The sequence below is a fragment of the Podarcis vaucheri genome (assembly GCF_965113315.1).
Source record: "Podarcis vaucheri genome assembly, chromosome: 2".
NCBI lineage: Eukaryota > Metazoa > Chordata > Lepidosauria > Squamata > Lacertidae > Podarcis > Podarcis vaucheri.
In genome coordinates this window covers 116,225,171-116,241,987 of record NC_138760.1, presented here as the reverse complement: position 1 = coordinate 116,241,987, position 16,817 = coordinate 116,225,171, and the positions used below count along the sequence as shown (strand labels likewise).

The window sequence follows — 16,817 nt, the reverse complement described above, 5'->3', positions numbered from 1 at the left end:
CCCTGCGGCTCGATGGAGGTAGAAACTATCTCTCATGTCTTGTTACGCTGCCGTTTCTACAGGGGTATACGCTCGGTATTTATCACTCCTGTTATACAAAAATCTCCAAATGGGTCCAAACTTCAATGTCTAAAACTCCTGGTAGAGGACAAGGATCTAGAGATCACGCTAAGGGTGGCCAAATTCTGTGCGATTGCCATAAAACCTAGGGAACAAGCTGTACTACCAAAATGATTAAGGTTTTAAATGACAATTTAAAAGGGACCGGTTGGTTAAAGGTATACAGGTCGGAGCCAAACAGTACAAACTGAGAGCATTTGCAGATTATTTAGTATTGACGCTACAGGAGCCAGAATCTAGTACTAAAAGAGTTTTAGAACTGATTCAAGAATTTGGTCAAGTGGCAGGTTTTAAATTGAACAAGTTAAAAACTAAGGTTTTAGAGAAAAATTTAACACCGATTGAAAGAGATAGGTTTCAGAATGAGACAGGATTGACTGTGGTAAAGAAAGTGAAATATTTGGGAATTAACATGACAGCCAAAAATGGGAACTTATTTAAAGACAACTATGAAATATGCTGGGTCGAAGTGAAAAAAGATTTAGAAATCTGGTCAAACTTGAAGCTTTCACTGCTGGGTCGTATTGCTGTGATAAAGATGAATGTATTGCCAAGAATGTTGTTTCTGTTTCAAACATTGCAAATTGTGGACAAAATGGATTGCTTCAAGAAGTGGCAGAGATATATCTCAAGATTTGTCTGGCAGGGCAAGAAGCCCAGAATAAAATTTAAGATATTAACAGATGCAAAGGAAAGGGGTGGATTTGCCCTGCCAGACCTTAAACTTTACTATGAATCAGCAGCCTTTTGCTGGTTGAAAGAATGGCTACTTCTTGAAAACACAGACATTTTAGACTTAGAAGGTTTTAACAATGTATTTGGATGGCATGCATATTTATGGTATGATAAGGTCAAAGCACATAAAGTATTCAAAAACCATATTGTCAGGAAAGCATTGTTTAATGTCTGGGTAAGATATAAAGACTTATTGGAAAATAAAACCCCAAAGTGGTTGTCACCAATGGAAGCAAAAGCTCAGAAAAGGCTCAATATGGAGGCGAAATGGCCGACATATTGGGAAATTTTGGAACAAGAAGGAGACAAATTGAAATTGCAGAGTTTCGAAAAATTAAAAAACAAAGTGAGAGATTGGCTTCATTATTATCAGATAATTGAGGCATATAATTTGGACAAGAAAATCGGCTTCCAGGTGGAAAAGTCAAAATTAGAAACAGAACTGTTAGAACCCAATACTAAGAATCTGTCAAGAATGTATAACTTGCTGTTGAAATGGAATACTCAGGATGAAACGGTGAAATCTGCTATGATTAAATGGGCACAAGATGTTGGACATAATATTATGTTTGCTGACTGGGAACAGTTATGGACCACAGGTATGAAGTTTACGGCATGTAATGCCTTAAGAGAGAATATTATGAAAATGATATACAGGTGGTACATGACCCCAGTCAAGCTTGCAAAAATCTATCATTTGCCCGATAACAAATGTTGGAAATGTAAAGAAACGGAAGGTACATTCTTTCACCTTTGGTGGACGTGCCCAAAGATTAAGGCTTTCTGGGAAATGATATATAATGAACTGAAAAAAGGTATTTAAATATACCTTCCTGAAGAAACCAGAGGCCTTTCTCCTGGACATTGTCGGCCAATTGGTGCCAAAGAAGGACAGAACTTATTTTAGGTATGCTACAACAGCAGCAAGAATACTCATTGCAAAGTGTTGGAAGACGCAAGATTTACCCACTCTGGAAGAATGATCAACTGCATGGAATTGGCAGAAATGACTGGCAGAACCCGAGACCAGGGAGAAGAGTTGGTGAAAGAAGACTGGAAGAAATTTAAAGACTATTTACAGAAATATTGTAAAATTAATGAATGTTAGAAGGATGTTGGATAGAAACTAAGGGGTTTCCAGCTGTAATGCTTTAGGAGATACGGGGGGGAAAAGGTTTATAAATGGGTAAAAGCTTAATGGTAAGGATTTGCTGAACTAACAAATTGAAGTGGAATACAAAGAAGGGAGGTATGAAGAGGTCTGGGGAAATAAGCTTAAGGAAGATATGTTATGGGAAATTATTTGTTTTTTAACTGTTTTTATGTTGTATTTTGTATTTTGTTTCTTTTTATTTTTTATTTTTTTATTGTTATATTTTAAAAACCTTAATAAATATCTTTTTTGGGGGGAAAGGTTTTAAATGACAATTTTAGTGATCAAGATCTGAATTGTCTCTATACCCAATTGCAATTCAATGTATTCCTGTTGTGTTTTATGATTTTCCTGATATTGTAAGTGAGCCGGAACTGGTCTGTGACCGCAGTAATAAAATTCAATTCAATATTGCGTAGGGGTTCAGTCCCTAGGAGTCAGCACCCCTGTAGTTGCTCCCTGGTGACAAGGGGTGCACCAGTTTCTATTTCACCACAGGTACCAAAATGTCTTGGGCCTGCCCTGCAACAAACTATCAATTCTTATTTTTATTATTAGCATCCTCTGTTTAGTTTGGTTTATGCTTTACATTGTTTCTGCCTGACTGAAAAAGACAATCAAACGCATTGGGGGAAAAGGGTAACAAAATAAAATGTGGAGAATTGGGGAGGGGGGGACCAAGAGAACTGGTGTTGACAGTTTCACCCAGCTCTGGCTCCTCCTTTTTCTCGTCTTCTTTCTTAAAGTGGATGGGATAATTGCTTTTTCCGGAGAGTGTCTAACGCAACATGTTTTTGTTTTGGTTATAGCAGGCAGGAAATACGTCTCTAGATTGCATATGCTTGACGATGCATAGGAGCCGAACAGTGTTGGAGGCAAGACGGCAAACAAGGGCGTGTTCACAATACACTTCCTTCCCCTCTGCCTGAGAAAGCAAAGAGCATGCTGCAGCTACTGCTGCCACTGTAGCAAAGGCAGAGGCCAAGGCATTCATTGGAGGCCGAATCTGCTGCATCCTCAGTAGTCCCCTCCCTGCCCCCCCAACCTGTGGATCCTTCCACCTGAAGCCTCATGCTCCCATCAGTCCCAGCCAGCACCATGGTCAGCAATGAGGGGAGCTGGAGTCTCTGGAGCATCTGCATCATAGAATCATAGAAGCATTGCATTGTAGAGTTGGAAGGGACCCCAGGGGTCGTCTAGTCCAACCCCCTGCAAGGAAGGAATCTTTTGCCCAAAGTGGGGCGCAAACCCATGACCCCGAGATTAAGTGTCCCCACCTCCCTCTGTAAAGGGCAGTGTACACTCGTGCAAACAGAACAGACAGACAGACAAGTCCTGCAATCCCACACCCATCAAAGCCTTGTCTGTTGCTTTTACATAATAATAATAATCAAAGAATCGTAGAATTGGAAGGGAGCCTGAGGATCATCTAGTCCAACCCCCTGCAAAGCAAGACTAAGCAGCTGTCCCATACAGGAATCCACCCTGGAGCCTCGGCGGTATCAGCACCATGCTCTAACCCACGGGTGTCAAACACAAGTCCCGTGGGCCGAATCCGGCCCGCCAGACCTCGTCATGTGGCCCGTGGCATCAAGGGCGAGGAAGCGAGCTTCTCGTCCTTTTTACTGGTCCTGACCCAGATTTTAGGGTCCGCACTCCGGCGGAGGCTCTCTGCCTTTCTAAAAAGTGACCCACGTGAACAGCCTTCCCTGCCTGCTTGCAGATAGGGCTCCAACCAACGCGCCCCAACGGCGCTGCCTACTGGCCGGTCCCTCAACTTTCGCCTCCTCGCGGGCCGGGCAAAGAGGCTTTCTGCTCGCTCGGTCCAGTCCGGGGCTCGCTGCGGAAGAGGCAGTCCCGCGAAGCCGAGCTTGGAGCCGGCTGCCTCCGCCCCTCGGAGCCTCCCAGGCGCGGCTGCTCGAGGGGGCGGGTCGTGCGCGCGGCAACTTTTGGAGCCCAAGAGAGCCGCGGAGGCTGGCAGCGAGGGCAGGGAGCAAGAGCCACGCTTGGGACACCACTCACTCGGGCCGCAAATAGAGGCCACTGCGGCGCTGCAGCTGGCGAGGAGATGGTCGGGGGCGTGGGCGGCGGGACCAGGGGCTGGCTGGGGGTGGCTCTGGTGGGTAAATAGCGGGGCCGGCAGGCGGGGAAGGGAACGGCAGAGGCGGGTGGAGAGCGGGGACCAGGCGCAGATCCTGCAGCAGGCAGCGCGCCCCGGCTGGGCTGGGAGAGGCAAGGCTGCTGCCGGTTCAGCTGCGCAGAGTGGGGTGGAGGGAGGCGGGCGGGCGGGCGGGCGGTGTGCCACACCGCAAAGCAGGGGCGCCTCCCACCCTGAAGAGGACTGCGCCGGCATCTGGGCGGCTGGAGCAAAGTGGGAGCCTGCCAGCAACTTGGCTGCGGGAGCCTGGCTACGAAACACCGCCCCCCTCCCCACGCCAACACATCGGCTTTCTCCGGGCCGGAGGACTTGGCGGATAGCCCCCTCCCCGGGAGCAACTGCAGCAGCTCGGGGCCCCAGCAGGACATCCTGGCCACCCGCGCCCGCAGTGCCGCTGGGGCTCCCTTGCAAGGAAGAAACTGCTGCTGTCCAAACTGCAGCTCCGTATCCTCCGACTCCTGAGTGCGGCGGCAGGGCTGGGGGAGGCAACATTTGCTTCTGCTCTGCTCTGTTGGGACAGGCTCCTGTCTCCTCCCCATTGGAGCTCCAGTCTGCCTGGAAGCCCATCTCGTCATCTTTTAAAAAAATCATTATTATTTCTTCTTCTATTCTTATTTAAAATCGTACTGGAATAGGTATATTAAATAGTGTATAGGTTCAAGACAACACACACCAGTGCCTATGGAAAAATAACTTTGAAAAAGTCCTACAGATACAACCGGCCCTTTGAGGGTGACCAAAAAGCTGATGCGGCCCCCGATGAATTTGAGTTTGACACCCCTCTAACCAAATGAGTAGGAGTAGTAATAACAACAACAACAACAACAACAACAATAACAATAACAACAACAACCCGTCTGACTGGCTTGCCCCAACCAGTCTTCCAACAAATTTAAACACAGGAAAACATCACACATTTCAAACATCCCTCTACAGGGCTGCCTTCAGATAGCTTCTAAAAGTTTATTTCCTTGGCATCTAATGGAAGGGCCTTGCACTTCTACCGAGAAGGCCCTCTGCGTGGTGTTTGAAGGGCACATAAGAAACAAAGGGGAGGGACGCCTTGTCTTGCACGAGGGCTGAAGGAGAATTACGGCTGGGGCACTTCTGAGAAATTGCCTGAAAGAGAGGGGGCGGGGAGAGGGAGGGGGGAGAGGGAGGGGGGAGGGAGAGGGGAGCGGCTACTGAGTTTCCTCTCCGAGCGGAGAGAAGAAGCCGAGGCATGACTTTCCGAGCGACTGCTTCTCTTTCGCGTTGAGGCTGAGAACTTGGCAGCGCCTTGCAAAGGACAGGACAGCGCAGAACGGGAGCAGCGGGAAATTATGCGCCAAGTTCTTCCCGGAGCCTTGGAGCTGGCAAAGATCCCGAAAAAAGCTGGTCAGGATGGAAGGGGGGGAAATCGAAGAGTCAATCTTCGCCCCCTCCCCACCCCCCAGCGCCAGTGAAGAGAGAAGTGAGGGGCATGAAGCCAGTCCTCTTCGCAAATGCCCTTTGGAACAGCCAACAGGCAACGAGACTGGAACGAACGGATGGAGGTAGGTCGTGGGAAGCTTTTGTGGATTCACAGGGGTTAACATAAAAAGCAGGTGTCTAGGTGTGGTTCATGGGCACAGCAAAGAGGGGGGCGGGGAGGGACAGCTGTGCCCCCAATTAATAAAAATATATAAAAACACATAGCTAACTGAGGTTCTCTCCCACCCCCCAAACTAAAGACCTAACCCGCTCCAACAAAAATCTTAGCTACGCCCAAGGTGTGGTTGGAATTGACTCCGATTGTGGGTTTAGGAACGAGGAGACCACAGAAGAAAGGATGCTAAGGGATTGATTGGGGAAAGGGAAGCTGAAGGAAGCGAAAAGGAGAAGGAGACAGAGGCAAGGCTAGGGAGAGAAGCAAAAAGGACAGGAGACAAATGTAGGAGGAGATATAAATAAGGAAGGGAGGTTCTCTTGTGGAGCACTGGGGCCATTTGAAGTTCAGTATGTCTCCACTATAACCATCGCTGCAGCAGGCACCATTTTACAACCTCATTTATTTGTAAAATCGGCCTTATGGGCAGGACCTGACAAGAAGGAAGTGGAGAAGGTTAGGGTAGAGAAAGGTGGTGGAGAGTTTTAAAGGTAGGGGTGAAGAGTTTGCTATGGGTGCTGAAAGATGCGAAACGACAGCACAAAGATATGAGGAGAGTTTGGCTTGGCAACGGGGTGGCACACGAAAAGCAGGTGGCGCTGTGTCTAAACCACAGAGCCTAGGGCTTGCCGATCAGAAGGTCGGCGGTTTGAATCCCTGCAACAGGGTGAGCTCCCATTGCTCGGTCCCTGCTCCTGCCAACCTAGCAGTTCGAAAGCACGTCAAAGTGCAAGTAGATAAATAGGTACCACTCCGGCGGGAAGGTAAACGGCGTTTCCGTGAGCTGCTCTGGTTCTCCAGAAGTGACTTAGTCATGCTAGCCACATGAGCCAAAGCTGTACGCCGGCTCCTGCAGCCAATAAAGTGAGATGAGCGCCGCAACCCCAGAGTCGTCCACAACTGGACCTAATGGTCAGGGTCCCTTTACCTTTAAGGTGCTACTGGACAATTTTATTATTATTATTTTATTTCTAGTGGATTATATTGGCATTGCTGAATTGCTGCTCACATCACTGAAGGCAAACTGTGAGATGTGGCATCAGAGCAAGAGACCCCCAACCTTGCTTTGATGCTCCCTGAATCTGTGCTCTTCTGAAGATGAGTTGACTCTGGGCTCTCATTTAAGGGGAAATCCTTTCAGAAAGCCCAGTAAGGACCGAGTGATTGGTCCTGCTTGAGCTGCTTACAGCTTAGAGCCGAGCTTTCCAAACTGTGTGTTTTATGGGGTCTCACAGGGTCATGCCCATCTACCTGGTCGCACGCAGCGGGAGGACGCTCCAGACCAGGTGTGACAGGAAGTCCTCCTGCCTGGAGTAACATCCTCCTGTGTGTCCACTCTGGGCAAATAGGAATACTTCACTGCTTATGTTACATCCCACATCCAGTTTGCTAGGAAAACTGTGTTGCGAAATGATGCATTTCTAAAAAGTGTGTCACCAGCACAAAAAGTTAGGAAAGCTCTGGCTTAGACTATTCTGCAGGAGGGCATGCAGGCTGCAACCTTGAGGAGAGTCCTCCTTCTTTGTGGTGAGGATATTATACTGCAACATTTTGTGGCTGGTCCCACCAGTTCAATGTATTTTAAGCTGTCATACAGAACTGCCTTGGAGTTGTAGCATCCTGGAAAGGTGTTAAACATAGAGTTCTCCAAAGCTCTGTTGGATCAGTCTCATGAGCGCTTATGGATATATGTTTTATTTGTTCCCTACCACACAGGCAATGTTCATGGCTAAAGTCTTCCATTGTTCTCAATGTCTTCTTTATCATCATCATCATTCTCCTTGCAGTAGGTAAGTTGCAGAAACTTGGATGCTACTTTCCTTGAAGTTTCTCTGCAGCCACCCGGGATAGCTCAGTCAGTAGAACATGAAGCTCTTAATCTCAGGGTTGTGAGTTCAAGACCCGTGTTGGGCAAAAGTTTTCATCTTCAGCACTAAAGGGATTACAGAGGTACCTCAGGTTAAGTACTCAATTGGTTCCGGAAGTCCGTTCTTAACCTGAAGCATTCTTAACCTGAAGCAGACTTTCCCATTGAAAGTAATGGAAAGTGGATTGATCCGTTCCAGATGATGAAAAACACCCCCTAAAACAGCAATTTAACACGAATTTTACTGTTTCATGAGACCATAAAATGAAGGCAATAATCAATGTACTGTACTGTAAAATAAATAAGACAGTATTTTAGATTTAAAAAATCTAATTCTTTTATTACATGCACTCATTGTTTGGATGAGTCCTCTTCCACAATCTTAGGGTCCTCTTCCACAATCACAATCGGCTTGGCTCCCGGCATTTGCGGAGGCCTCAGAGAGCTCCTGCAGCTGGAGCCCAGTCGCAGAGCCTCTGTAGGCCCTGCAGGCACCACGGATGTCAGGGCTTGGCTCCTGGCATTTGCGGAGCCTCTCTAGGCACAACGGATGTTGGGGCTTGGTTCCTGGCATTCGCAGAGGCCTCAGGGAGCTCCGTAGTTCCCGCGGATGTCCGGGTTTCCTCCAGGCAGCAGTGAGGCCTCCAAGAGCTCGAACAACTTACTTCCGGATTACAATCGTTCGTAACCCGAAAAAACGTTAAGTTGACACGTTCGTAACCCGAGGTACCACTGTATAACAGTTCCAGCAGAATTTGCTTTAGATTGGCAAATACTATGGGACAGGGAGAACATAGGGATGACATCATACGTACAGCACCCCAAAAAGGCACATACATCCAGCACTGGGTGCCTATTATCATGTAGCCTTATGAGGCTTTGCCCTCAGGTGGGAAAAATATTGCGCCTGGGAAAGGGAAGTGGGAGTCAACAGACACTCAAGGAATAGTTTCGGAGAAAAGGCTTTTTTTTTTCCTACCATCCATGAACTGGTAGAAGGAGCAAGTGTGATAAGTCACAAAAAGCATGCACGAAGTTCACAGTCATGTGCACAAGCATATATAGCCCTTTCCAGTTCCCTCCTCCTTTCTCCTCCCTCAGGAGTCCTGCCCCATGTTGAGGTTCCTGAGCATGTACAGAAAGCTGTCTTGGGACTATTGTGGACTCTTGGCAGGAAAGGGGGTGAGGGGGTTTTCAGAGTGTTCCCGTTGTTTCATTCTTGTGCTTTGGCATGGTTCCCGGAGAGAAAGAAAAGTTGCAATGTGGTTCTGAGAAAGGCCTGAGAAGACAATGGGCTCTGTTCTCTACCTTGTTGCAATCTTTTTAGTTACAGCAAGCGGAATGTTTCTGATGCTTAGCTGCTGAGAAAATGATTTTGAAAAGCTTTGAGCCTGCTGGGGGGGTGACTTCGGGCCTAGGTGAGGTCACCTGTCCTCACCTTCCTTCATCCCCCCCTCTTAATCTTTGGACAGCCTTTTTCTTTAAAAGGCTTGTCCCAGAAAGGCACAGGCTGCTCGTCCCAAGAAGGTACAGGCTGGTATACTTGGGCCAGCGCTATAATCTGCGGGCGAAGCATGCGTGCAGATACCCTCCCTTCTGAAGCCCACATTGCAGCCAGAAAAAGTTCCTGGCGTGGACTCAGGTGTAACGGTTTGGGCTGGGAACGTACGATTGCAGATTGTAACTGGCACTCTTTGATTTATTGACACAAAGCCAGCCAGTAATTTGGTGATGAAATGACCGACGCTGCAACTGATGATTCATTCCATTTGTGCACAGGGTCATTGCCAAGTTGGTGCTGTGGTTCAAAGGGGGCTTTAGTTAAGTTCTGGAGGCTCTGGGTGGAGCTCTACCAGGTGGAAGCGGGCTGGGGCATAATTTCCCTGATTGAAAGTCCCACAAAAATACCCTCCTATGCAGGGGTGGTGTAAGGCTATCCAGGGGCCCTGCAACCTTCTATAAAGTTCAGTTATGCAAAAGGAAAGGAAAGAAAATGAGAAAATGTCCTCTTTCAATCCATGCTGGATTCTTGAGCCGTGCAAAACACCAGCGTCCAGGAGTGACGTTTAGCAGGGCTGTAGTCTGGTAGGCGTCGGGTCGTCTGGTGAGCGTTGGACATCTTGGGTCCCTTCCAACAAGGCTGGAGCAATGTCTGGGTCTAATCTGGGTCCTCATCAGCTGGTTCCTAGGGATGCAGAGTCTGCGCTCTGGCAAAAGCTCACCTGTTAAGAGAAGAGATAACAACGACGGCAGCGATTGCACAGAACAAATTGATAGATAACATTTGCACATAAGGTATATTAACTCAAAAGGGTATGCTTGGCAGGAAACTTCGCAAGGGGTTAACAGTTCTGTTCCTTGGGTTAAGTTTTGCCAGCTAAGATTTTTTAAAAGTCTTATTTGTGTGCTCTAAGTTTCAGAACTCTAAGCCATGTTGCAAATTTCAGTTCATTTGCCAGTGTCTGTAGATAGAACAATGCGCTCCTTGCTTCCTCAAAGTATCAATTCCTATGCCGCAGCTCCTTTCAGAGTAAAATTGCACCTTAAAAAGAAAAACTTTTGACAAAGTTCACAGAAAGCATTCACTTGATTTTTTTAAAAGAAAGTCACTTCTTCAGGTTAGTACTTTGAGGCAGGGGGGTGGGTAACTCTTGGCCTTCTGGGTTTATGTGGCTGAACTGTAAATACAGAAAGTGTGAGGTTCAGGGTAGCTGGCTGAATGCAGCAGTGTCCTTCTTGGAATAGCTGCCAAGAGATAAGCTATTCCAAGCGCCTGGCACAAGGGGGGGGGGGGAGCTGATGCCCTGTTCACCGCAGGGACGCCTTGAACCCACATCCCTTATCCTCAGGGAATCTGTTTTTCCCGGCCAAACGCACCAAGAAATGTAGCTGTCAGGAAACTGACATCAGAGCAACAGGAGAAGGAGAGGCTCTCCGATTCTGCAGGGGAAGGTACCAGCACTAGGGGGAGACGCAGCTTGATAGAGGGGGAAGGAAATCAGCGTAACACCAAGGATCCAGGAGAGCAAATGGGGGAAGAAGGGGAAGGGCTCCGGGATTCTTCCTTGGAAGTCAGTGAGGAGAGCACTGGTCCTCCACTACCCACGCCCTCCCTGCGCAGGAGACTCCCGCGCAATGAGAGGCGGAGACGATTGGGGGTCAAACAGCTTTTATGCTGGAAGAGGTTTAAGAAACACCCACAGACAGATTCTGCTAGCGACTGAGGCAGCCACGCTGAGATGGGCTGTGCAGTCAGGACGGTTTAACCCAGGCAGTTAAGCTCCCAAACGGGGACAGTTTATGCACGAGTAACTCCAAACCACTACAGTAGCCTTATGAGGCTTTGCCCTCGGGTGGGAAAAATATTGCGCCTGGGAAAGGGAAGTGGGAGTCAACAGACACTCAAGGAATAGTTTCGGAGAAAAAGGTCTTATTTCTACCATCCATGAACTGGTAGAAGGAGCAAGTGTGATAAGTCACAAAAAGCATGCACGAAGTTCACAGTCATGTGCACAAGCATATATACCCCTTTCCAGTTCCCTCCTCCTTTCTCCTCCCTCAGGAGTCCTGCCCCATGTTGAGGTTCCTGAGCATGTACAGAAAGCTGTCTTGGGACTATTGTGGACTCTTGGCAGGAAAGGGGGTGAGGGGGTTTCAGAGTGTTCCCGTTGTTTCATTCTTATGCTTTGGCATGGTTCCCGGAGAGAAAGCAAGTTGCAGTGTGGTTCTGAGAAAGGCCTGAGAAGACAATGGGCTCTGTTCTCTACCTTGTTGCAATCTTTTTAGTTACAGCAAGCGGAATGTTTCTGATGCTTAGCTGCTGAGAAAATGATTTTGAAAAGCTTTGAGAAGCTTTGCGCCTGCTTGGGGGGGGTGACTTCGGGCCTAGGTGAGCTCACCTGTCCTCACCTTCCTTCAATTGCAGTGTGTACACAAAGGGAGCTTTTCCATAATTCCCAATTTTTCTTCCCTTGGTCTTGGAAATTGAGATTACCAAGCTCCCAGTTCTCCTGCTCCCCTTTGTCTCCCAGCAACGGGGCAAATGCCTGAGCTGTATCCTCCTCAGCCTGCATGAGTGTTCCCTGCAGGGCCAGCCCTACCATGAGGCAGAGTGAAGCAGCTGCCTCGGGTAGCAGACAGGAAATGGGTGGGAGAAAGTAATGGTGAGCTGTTGGAGAAGAGAGCTCTCTGTGCTGCTGTTATCTGCCCTGTGGCCCCATAGCTCCTGCTCTCAGATATGGTGGAGGACATTGTCTGGTTACAAGTGCAAGATTCAAGTGCCTATCTGTGCATGGAATTGAGAGTGAATGCTTTCTTGTCCTTCACTTTAAACAGCAAGTTATTTGGGCCAACTCCTGGCTTCCAGAGAGGCTTCCTGTAGGTGTGGTTGTCATCCTGCCCTTGGCAACAGGATGTTGTTTCTCTTTAGAGACTGTGTGCCTCACTGAGGGTCTTTTGTTACTTTCAGCTAATCTTCCAAGATGGCTGGTGGATGGAGTGTATTGTAGATGTATTGTAAAAAGGGATACAGTGGTACCTCGGGTTAAGTACTTAATTCGTTCTGGAGGTCTGTTCTTAACCTGAAACTGTTCTTCACCTGAAGCACCACTTTAGCTAATGGGGCCTCCTGCTGCTGCCGCGCCACCGGAGCCCGATTTCTGTTCTTATCCTCAAGCAAATTTCTTAAGAGAGAGCCATTTTGGTGTAGTGGTTAAGAGCGGTAGTCTCATAATCTGGGGAACCGGGTTTGCGTCTCCGCTCTTCCACATGCAGCTGCTGGGTGACCTTGGGCCAGTTACACTTCTTTGAAGTCTCTCAGCCCCACTCACCTCACAGAGTGTTTGTTGTGGGGGAGGAAGGGAAAGGAGAGTGTTAGCCGCTTTGAGATTCCTGAAGGGGAGTGAAAGGCGGGATATCAAATCCAAACTCCTCCTCCTCCTCCTCCTCCTCCTCTTCTTCTTCTTCTTCTTCACCTGAAGCACTATTTCTGGGTTAGCGGAGTGTAACCTGAAGCGTATGTAACTCGAGGTACCACTGTACATATGTGCTTAAGATATACAGGTATGTGTCTTGTGTTTTGCACTTGGGAATTGCAAAAGAATACAAAAAAGTTATGTTTTAAGGAGTTGTGAGGTAGATAGCTAGGCCCTATTTGTTTCAGCCGAATGATCCCAGTTTCTGTCTGTACTTCTCGGTGATAGCTGGATGAATAATCTGGTATCACTGAATTCACTGTACCTCTCTTAGTTCTTCCTAACAGAACAGAGCAACCAAGTAACAACCCTGTTTTTGCTGAATATTGCCCATACAACTGGACTGGCTTTAGAAACAAATGCTACTACTTTTCGGAAGAAGAAGGGAATTGGAACTCCAGCTACGATTTTTGCCTCTCAAACAATGCGTCTCTTGCTAGGATTGAAGAGGATGAAAAGGTGAGGTGTGGAAACATTTTCTGTCTGTCCCAGTACGTTTCCGAGCACAATTCAAAGTGTTGGTGTTGACCTTTAAACGGCCCTAAATGGCCTCGGTCCAGTATAACTGAAGGAGCATCTCCACCTCCATCGTTCTACCGGACACTGAGGTCCAGTGCCGAGAGCCTTCTGGCAGTTCCCTCGCTGTGAGAAGCCAAGTTACAGGGAACCAGGCAAAGGGCCTTCTCGGTAGTGGCACCCACCCTGTGGAACGCCCTCCCATCAGATGTCAAGGAAATAAACAACTATCTGACTTTTAGAAGACATCTGAAGGCAGCCCTGTTTAGGGAAGCTTTTAATGTTTAATAGGTTATTGTATTTTCAAAGCCATGGTTTGTTCGAGAAACCACAAGTTAACCATGAGTTGTCCTATGGGTGGTCAAAGAAACCATGGCTTTGGCTCAACTGCTCTTGCCTCATGCCTTTGTAGCTTGGTTAGTGGTCAGACAAGCCATGGTTAAACAAGGGTGCTGGGTTACCACATAACACTAAGTGATTGTTAAAACAAACAAGCATTTGTAATTATTATTATTATTATTATTATTATTATTATTATTATTATTATTAGTTATACCCCGTCCATCTGGCCAGGTCTCCCCAGCCACTCCAGGCAGCTCCCAACAGAATATTAATAATAATAAGCAGTGTTTTTTCTGTTAAAAATGTTTAGGGGTACTCTCATTTTCCTACTCATAATGAAATACTGCCCCTCAATGAGGCCAAACTTAGATTCACAAAATGTTTAGAGGTATGCGTACCCCTGCCTTCCCCCAGAAAAAAAGCACTGATAATAATAATAAAGCAATAGAACATCAAACATTAAAAATTTCCCTAAACAGGGCTGCCTTCAGATGTCTTCTAAAAGTCAGATAGTTGATTATTTCCTTGACATCAGATGGGAGGGCGTTCCACAGGGTGGGTGCCACCACCAAGAAGGCCCTCTGCCTGCTTCCCTGTAACCTGACAGTAGGCAGTGAGGAAACCGCCAGAAGGCCCTCAGAGCTGGACCTCATTGTCTGGGCTGAACGATGGGGGTGGAGACACTCCTTTGGGAATACTGGGCTGAGGCTGTTTGGGGCTTTAAAGGTCAGCACCAATACTCTGAAGTGTGCTCAGAAACATACTGGGAGCCAATGTGGGTCTTTCAAGACCAGTGTTATATGGTCTCAGCGGCCACTCCCAGTCACCAGTCTAGCTGCCGCATTCTGGATTAGTTGTAGCCTGCAACAAACCATAGCTTCAGATCAGTAAGTAAACCACAAAATTCTAACCCATAGTTTAATAAACAATAGTTTAATAAACCACGGCTTATGTGAACCAGCCCATACTGTTGTTTAATCATTAAGTTCAACCATTATGTAGCACAAAGGAGCTGATTTAAATACAAAAATAACTGCAGGGTCATAGCAGTAAACATTGAACACATAAAATATTTTTAGTTAAAAAGTATTTATTTAAAACAAACAAACACCCCACCCACAGTTGTAGCCTGTGCTGGTAGCTGAACTGAGTTAAGAACTCCACCCAACACTCGCTGTTAATGAAACAAATGCAGGAAATGAGGATGTTAAAATGAAGAAAAAATAATTATTATATTTAAAAATGTTAGCGAATAGTTCTTTTAAATATGTTTTTAAATTTTTGTGTGTTATATTTGTTATAAACTTGGAAAACTAATTGAAAAATTGAAAAAAAAAAGTTAGAGAATAAGAACAATTAATAAGCAGGATAAGATAATGTGTCAAAAAACCAGAATGGGAAGCTGAGGGAAGTCGTGGGGGGAGGGGGAAATTGGGGAACAATATTTTTGTTATATATTATATGATATTTGGATGTCAAAAAATGGTAAAATGTTAATAAAAATTATTTATATATAAAAAAAGAAATCCATCCAACAAGTTGCTCTTTCTTTTTTAAAAAAGAAACTGGTAAACATTTTGGATTTGTGTAATATTTTCAGTTGCACTGTGAACATGGCAGTTCAAGGCTCTGATACCTTCTGGTCTTTTAAAGGCTTATTGTAAACGTCATGACATGAAGAGGAGCTACTGGATTGGCGTCCAACCAGGGATGGGAGAGACCCGGAAATGGCTAAATGGAGACACAGCGAAGTGAGTCCTGCCCATAAATACTGATAATCAAAAATGAAATGTTTCCCAAGACAGCTCCATATATAATTGTTAACGAAGGGCTTCTTCCCTAAGGAACGTAATTTTGAACAAAATCACAACTCCCCTGAAATGGGAGTTTAGAATGCAATTTATTTGAAATCCTGCAGGTGATGTGCTTCAGATCACAGCAGGTGCTACAATAACTATGTTCTACTTTCACTGTCGGGACGCGGGTGGCGCTGCGGGTTAAACCACAGAGCCTAGGACTTGCCAATCAGAAGGTCAGTGGTTCAAATCCCCGCAACAGGGTGAGCTCCCGTTGCTCGGTCCCTGCTCCTGCCAACCTAGCAGTTCAAAAGCACGTCAAAGTAAGTAGATAAATAGGTACTGCTCCGGCGTTTCCGTGCGCTGCTCTGGTTCACCAGAAGTGGCTTAGTCATGCTGGCCACATGACCCAGAAGCTGTACCCCGGCTCCCTTGGCCAATAAAGCGAGATGAGTGCCACAACCCGAGTCGTCCACGACTGGACCTAATGGTCAGGGGTCCCTTTACCTTTACTTTCACTGTCAGAGGCAACCAGTTGAGGGGAATTGCAAGTGGGCAGAGTGGTGCTGCACTCAGGTCTGGCTTGCAGGCTTCCCACTGTGAGAACAGGACGTTGGACTAGGTGGGCCATTGACCTGACCCAGGGGTAGGCAACCTAAGGCCGTGGGGCAGGATGCAGCCCAATCGCCTTCTCAACCCGGCCCACGAACGGTCCAGGAATCAGCGTGTTTTTACATGGGTAGAATGTGTCCTTTTATTTAGAATGCATCTCTGGGTTATTTGTGGGGCATAGGAATTTGTTCATTTCCCCCCTTCAAAATACAGTCCGGCCCACTACATGCTCTGAGGGACAGTGGACTGACCCATGGCTGAAAAAGGTTGCTGACCCCTGACCTGGACTGTATTTTGTAGAGTTAAGTTTTTACCTCTATCTTCAGTACATTTTATTTTGTGGCTGTGGCTGATGCAAATAAAGATACTTCTGATTCCGCTTTTTTTTACAAGTCTCACAAAGCAGTGCCGGACTTGTGGGGTGCTGCAAGTACACCCCTTAAAGCAGGGCAGGATCAGCCAGCCAAGCTCCTCACTTTACGGCCAGGCAGGTGCCAGCAGGGAACACTCTGCCACTGCGCTATTCACATGCGTTCCAGGTGCCAAGTGAATTGAGCTGCATTATCCTAACTTGTCAATACCAGTTTATTGTTGTAGGGGAGACATTTGACCCTTGCCTGACTCTATATTTTGTGCTGCAGGATGAAAGTCATTGGAGAAGGAAAATGTGCCTATTGGAAAGCGCAAGATGGCAACGCCACGGCCTCACGGTGCACCTCAGCACATCAGTGGATTTGCAGCAAATCTAAAAGTCACGATGAAATATGAATGAAAAATGTGTTAAAGCTAGTAAACGTAGTTTCTTCCTCCATAGTGCTGCGCTACGGCTACCATCGTCCCTGTCCATGCTGGCTGTGGTTAATGGGTGCTTGCATCTTGTTCGCCACCCACCCCTGTGTTACACAGAGGTACCTCTGG

The 16,817-nt window shown here is 46.9% G+C and overlaps 1 protein-coding gene across 2 annotated transcripts; it reads left to right on the top strand.

Annotated features, from left to right (window-relative positions):
• Positions 1-5,369: 5,369 nt before the first annotated feature.
• Positions 5,370-16,710, top strand: LOC309525285 (C-type lectin domain family 2 member B-like). Of its 2 annotated transcripts, XM_082210844.1 has the most exons (5): positions 5,370-5,701; positions 7,510-7,583; positions 12,908-13,092; positions 15,145-15,242; positions 16,541-16,710. In XM_082210844.1, exons 1-5 carry the CDS (start codon positions 5,550-5,552, stop codon positions 16,665-16,667), a joined length of 636 nt encoding a protein of 211 aa, XP_082066970.1. In that variant the 5' UTR covers positions 5,370-5,549; the 3' UTR covers positions 16,668-16,710. The 2 variants fall into 2 exon arrangements, with proteins under 2 accessions (XP_082066970.1, XP_082066969.1); XM_082210843.1 differs by lacking the exon at positions 7,510-7,583 and having other exon boundaries at positions 5,578-5,701.
• The last annotated feature ends 107 nt before the right edge of the window (positions 16,711-16,817 follow it).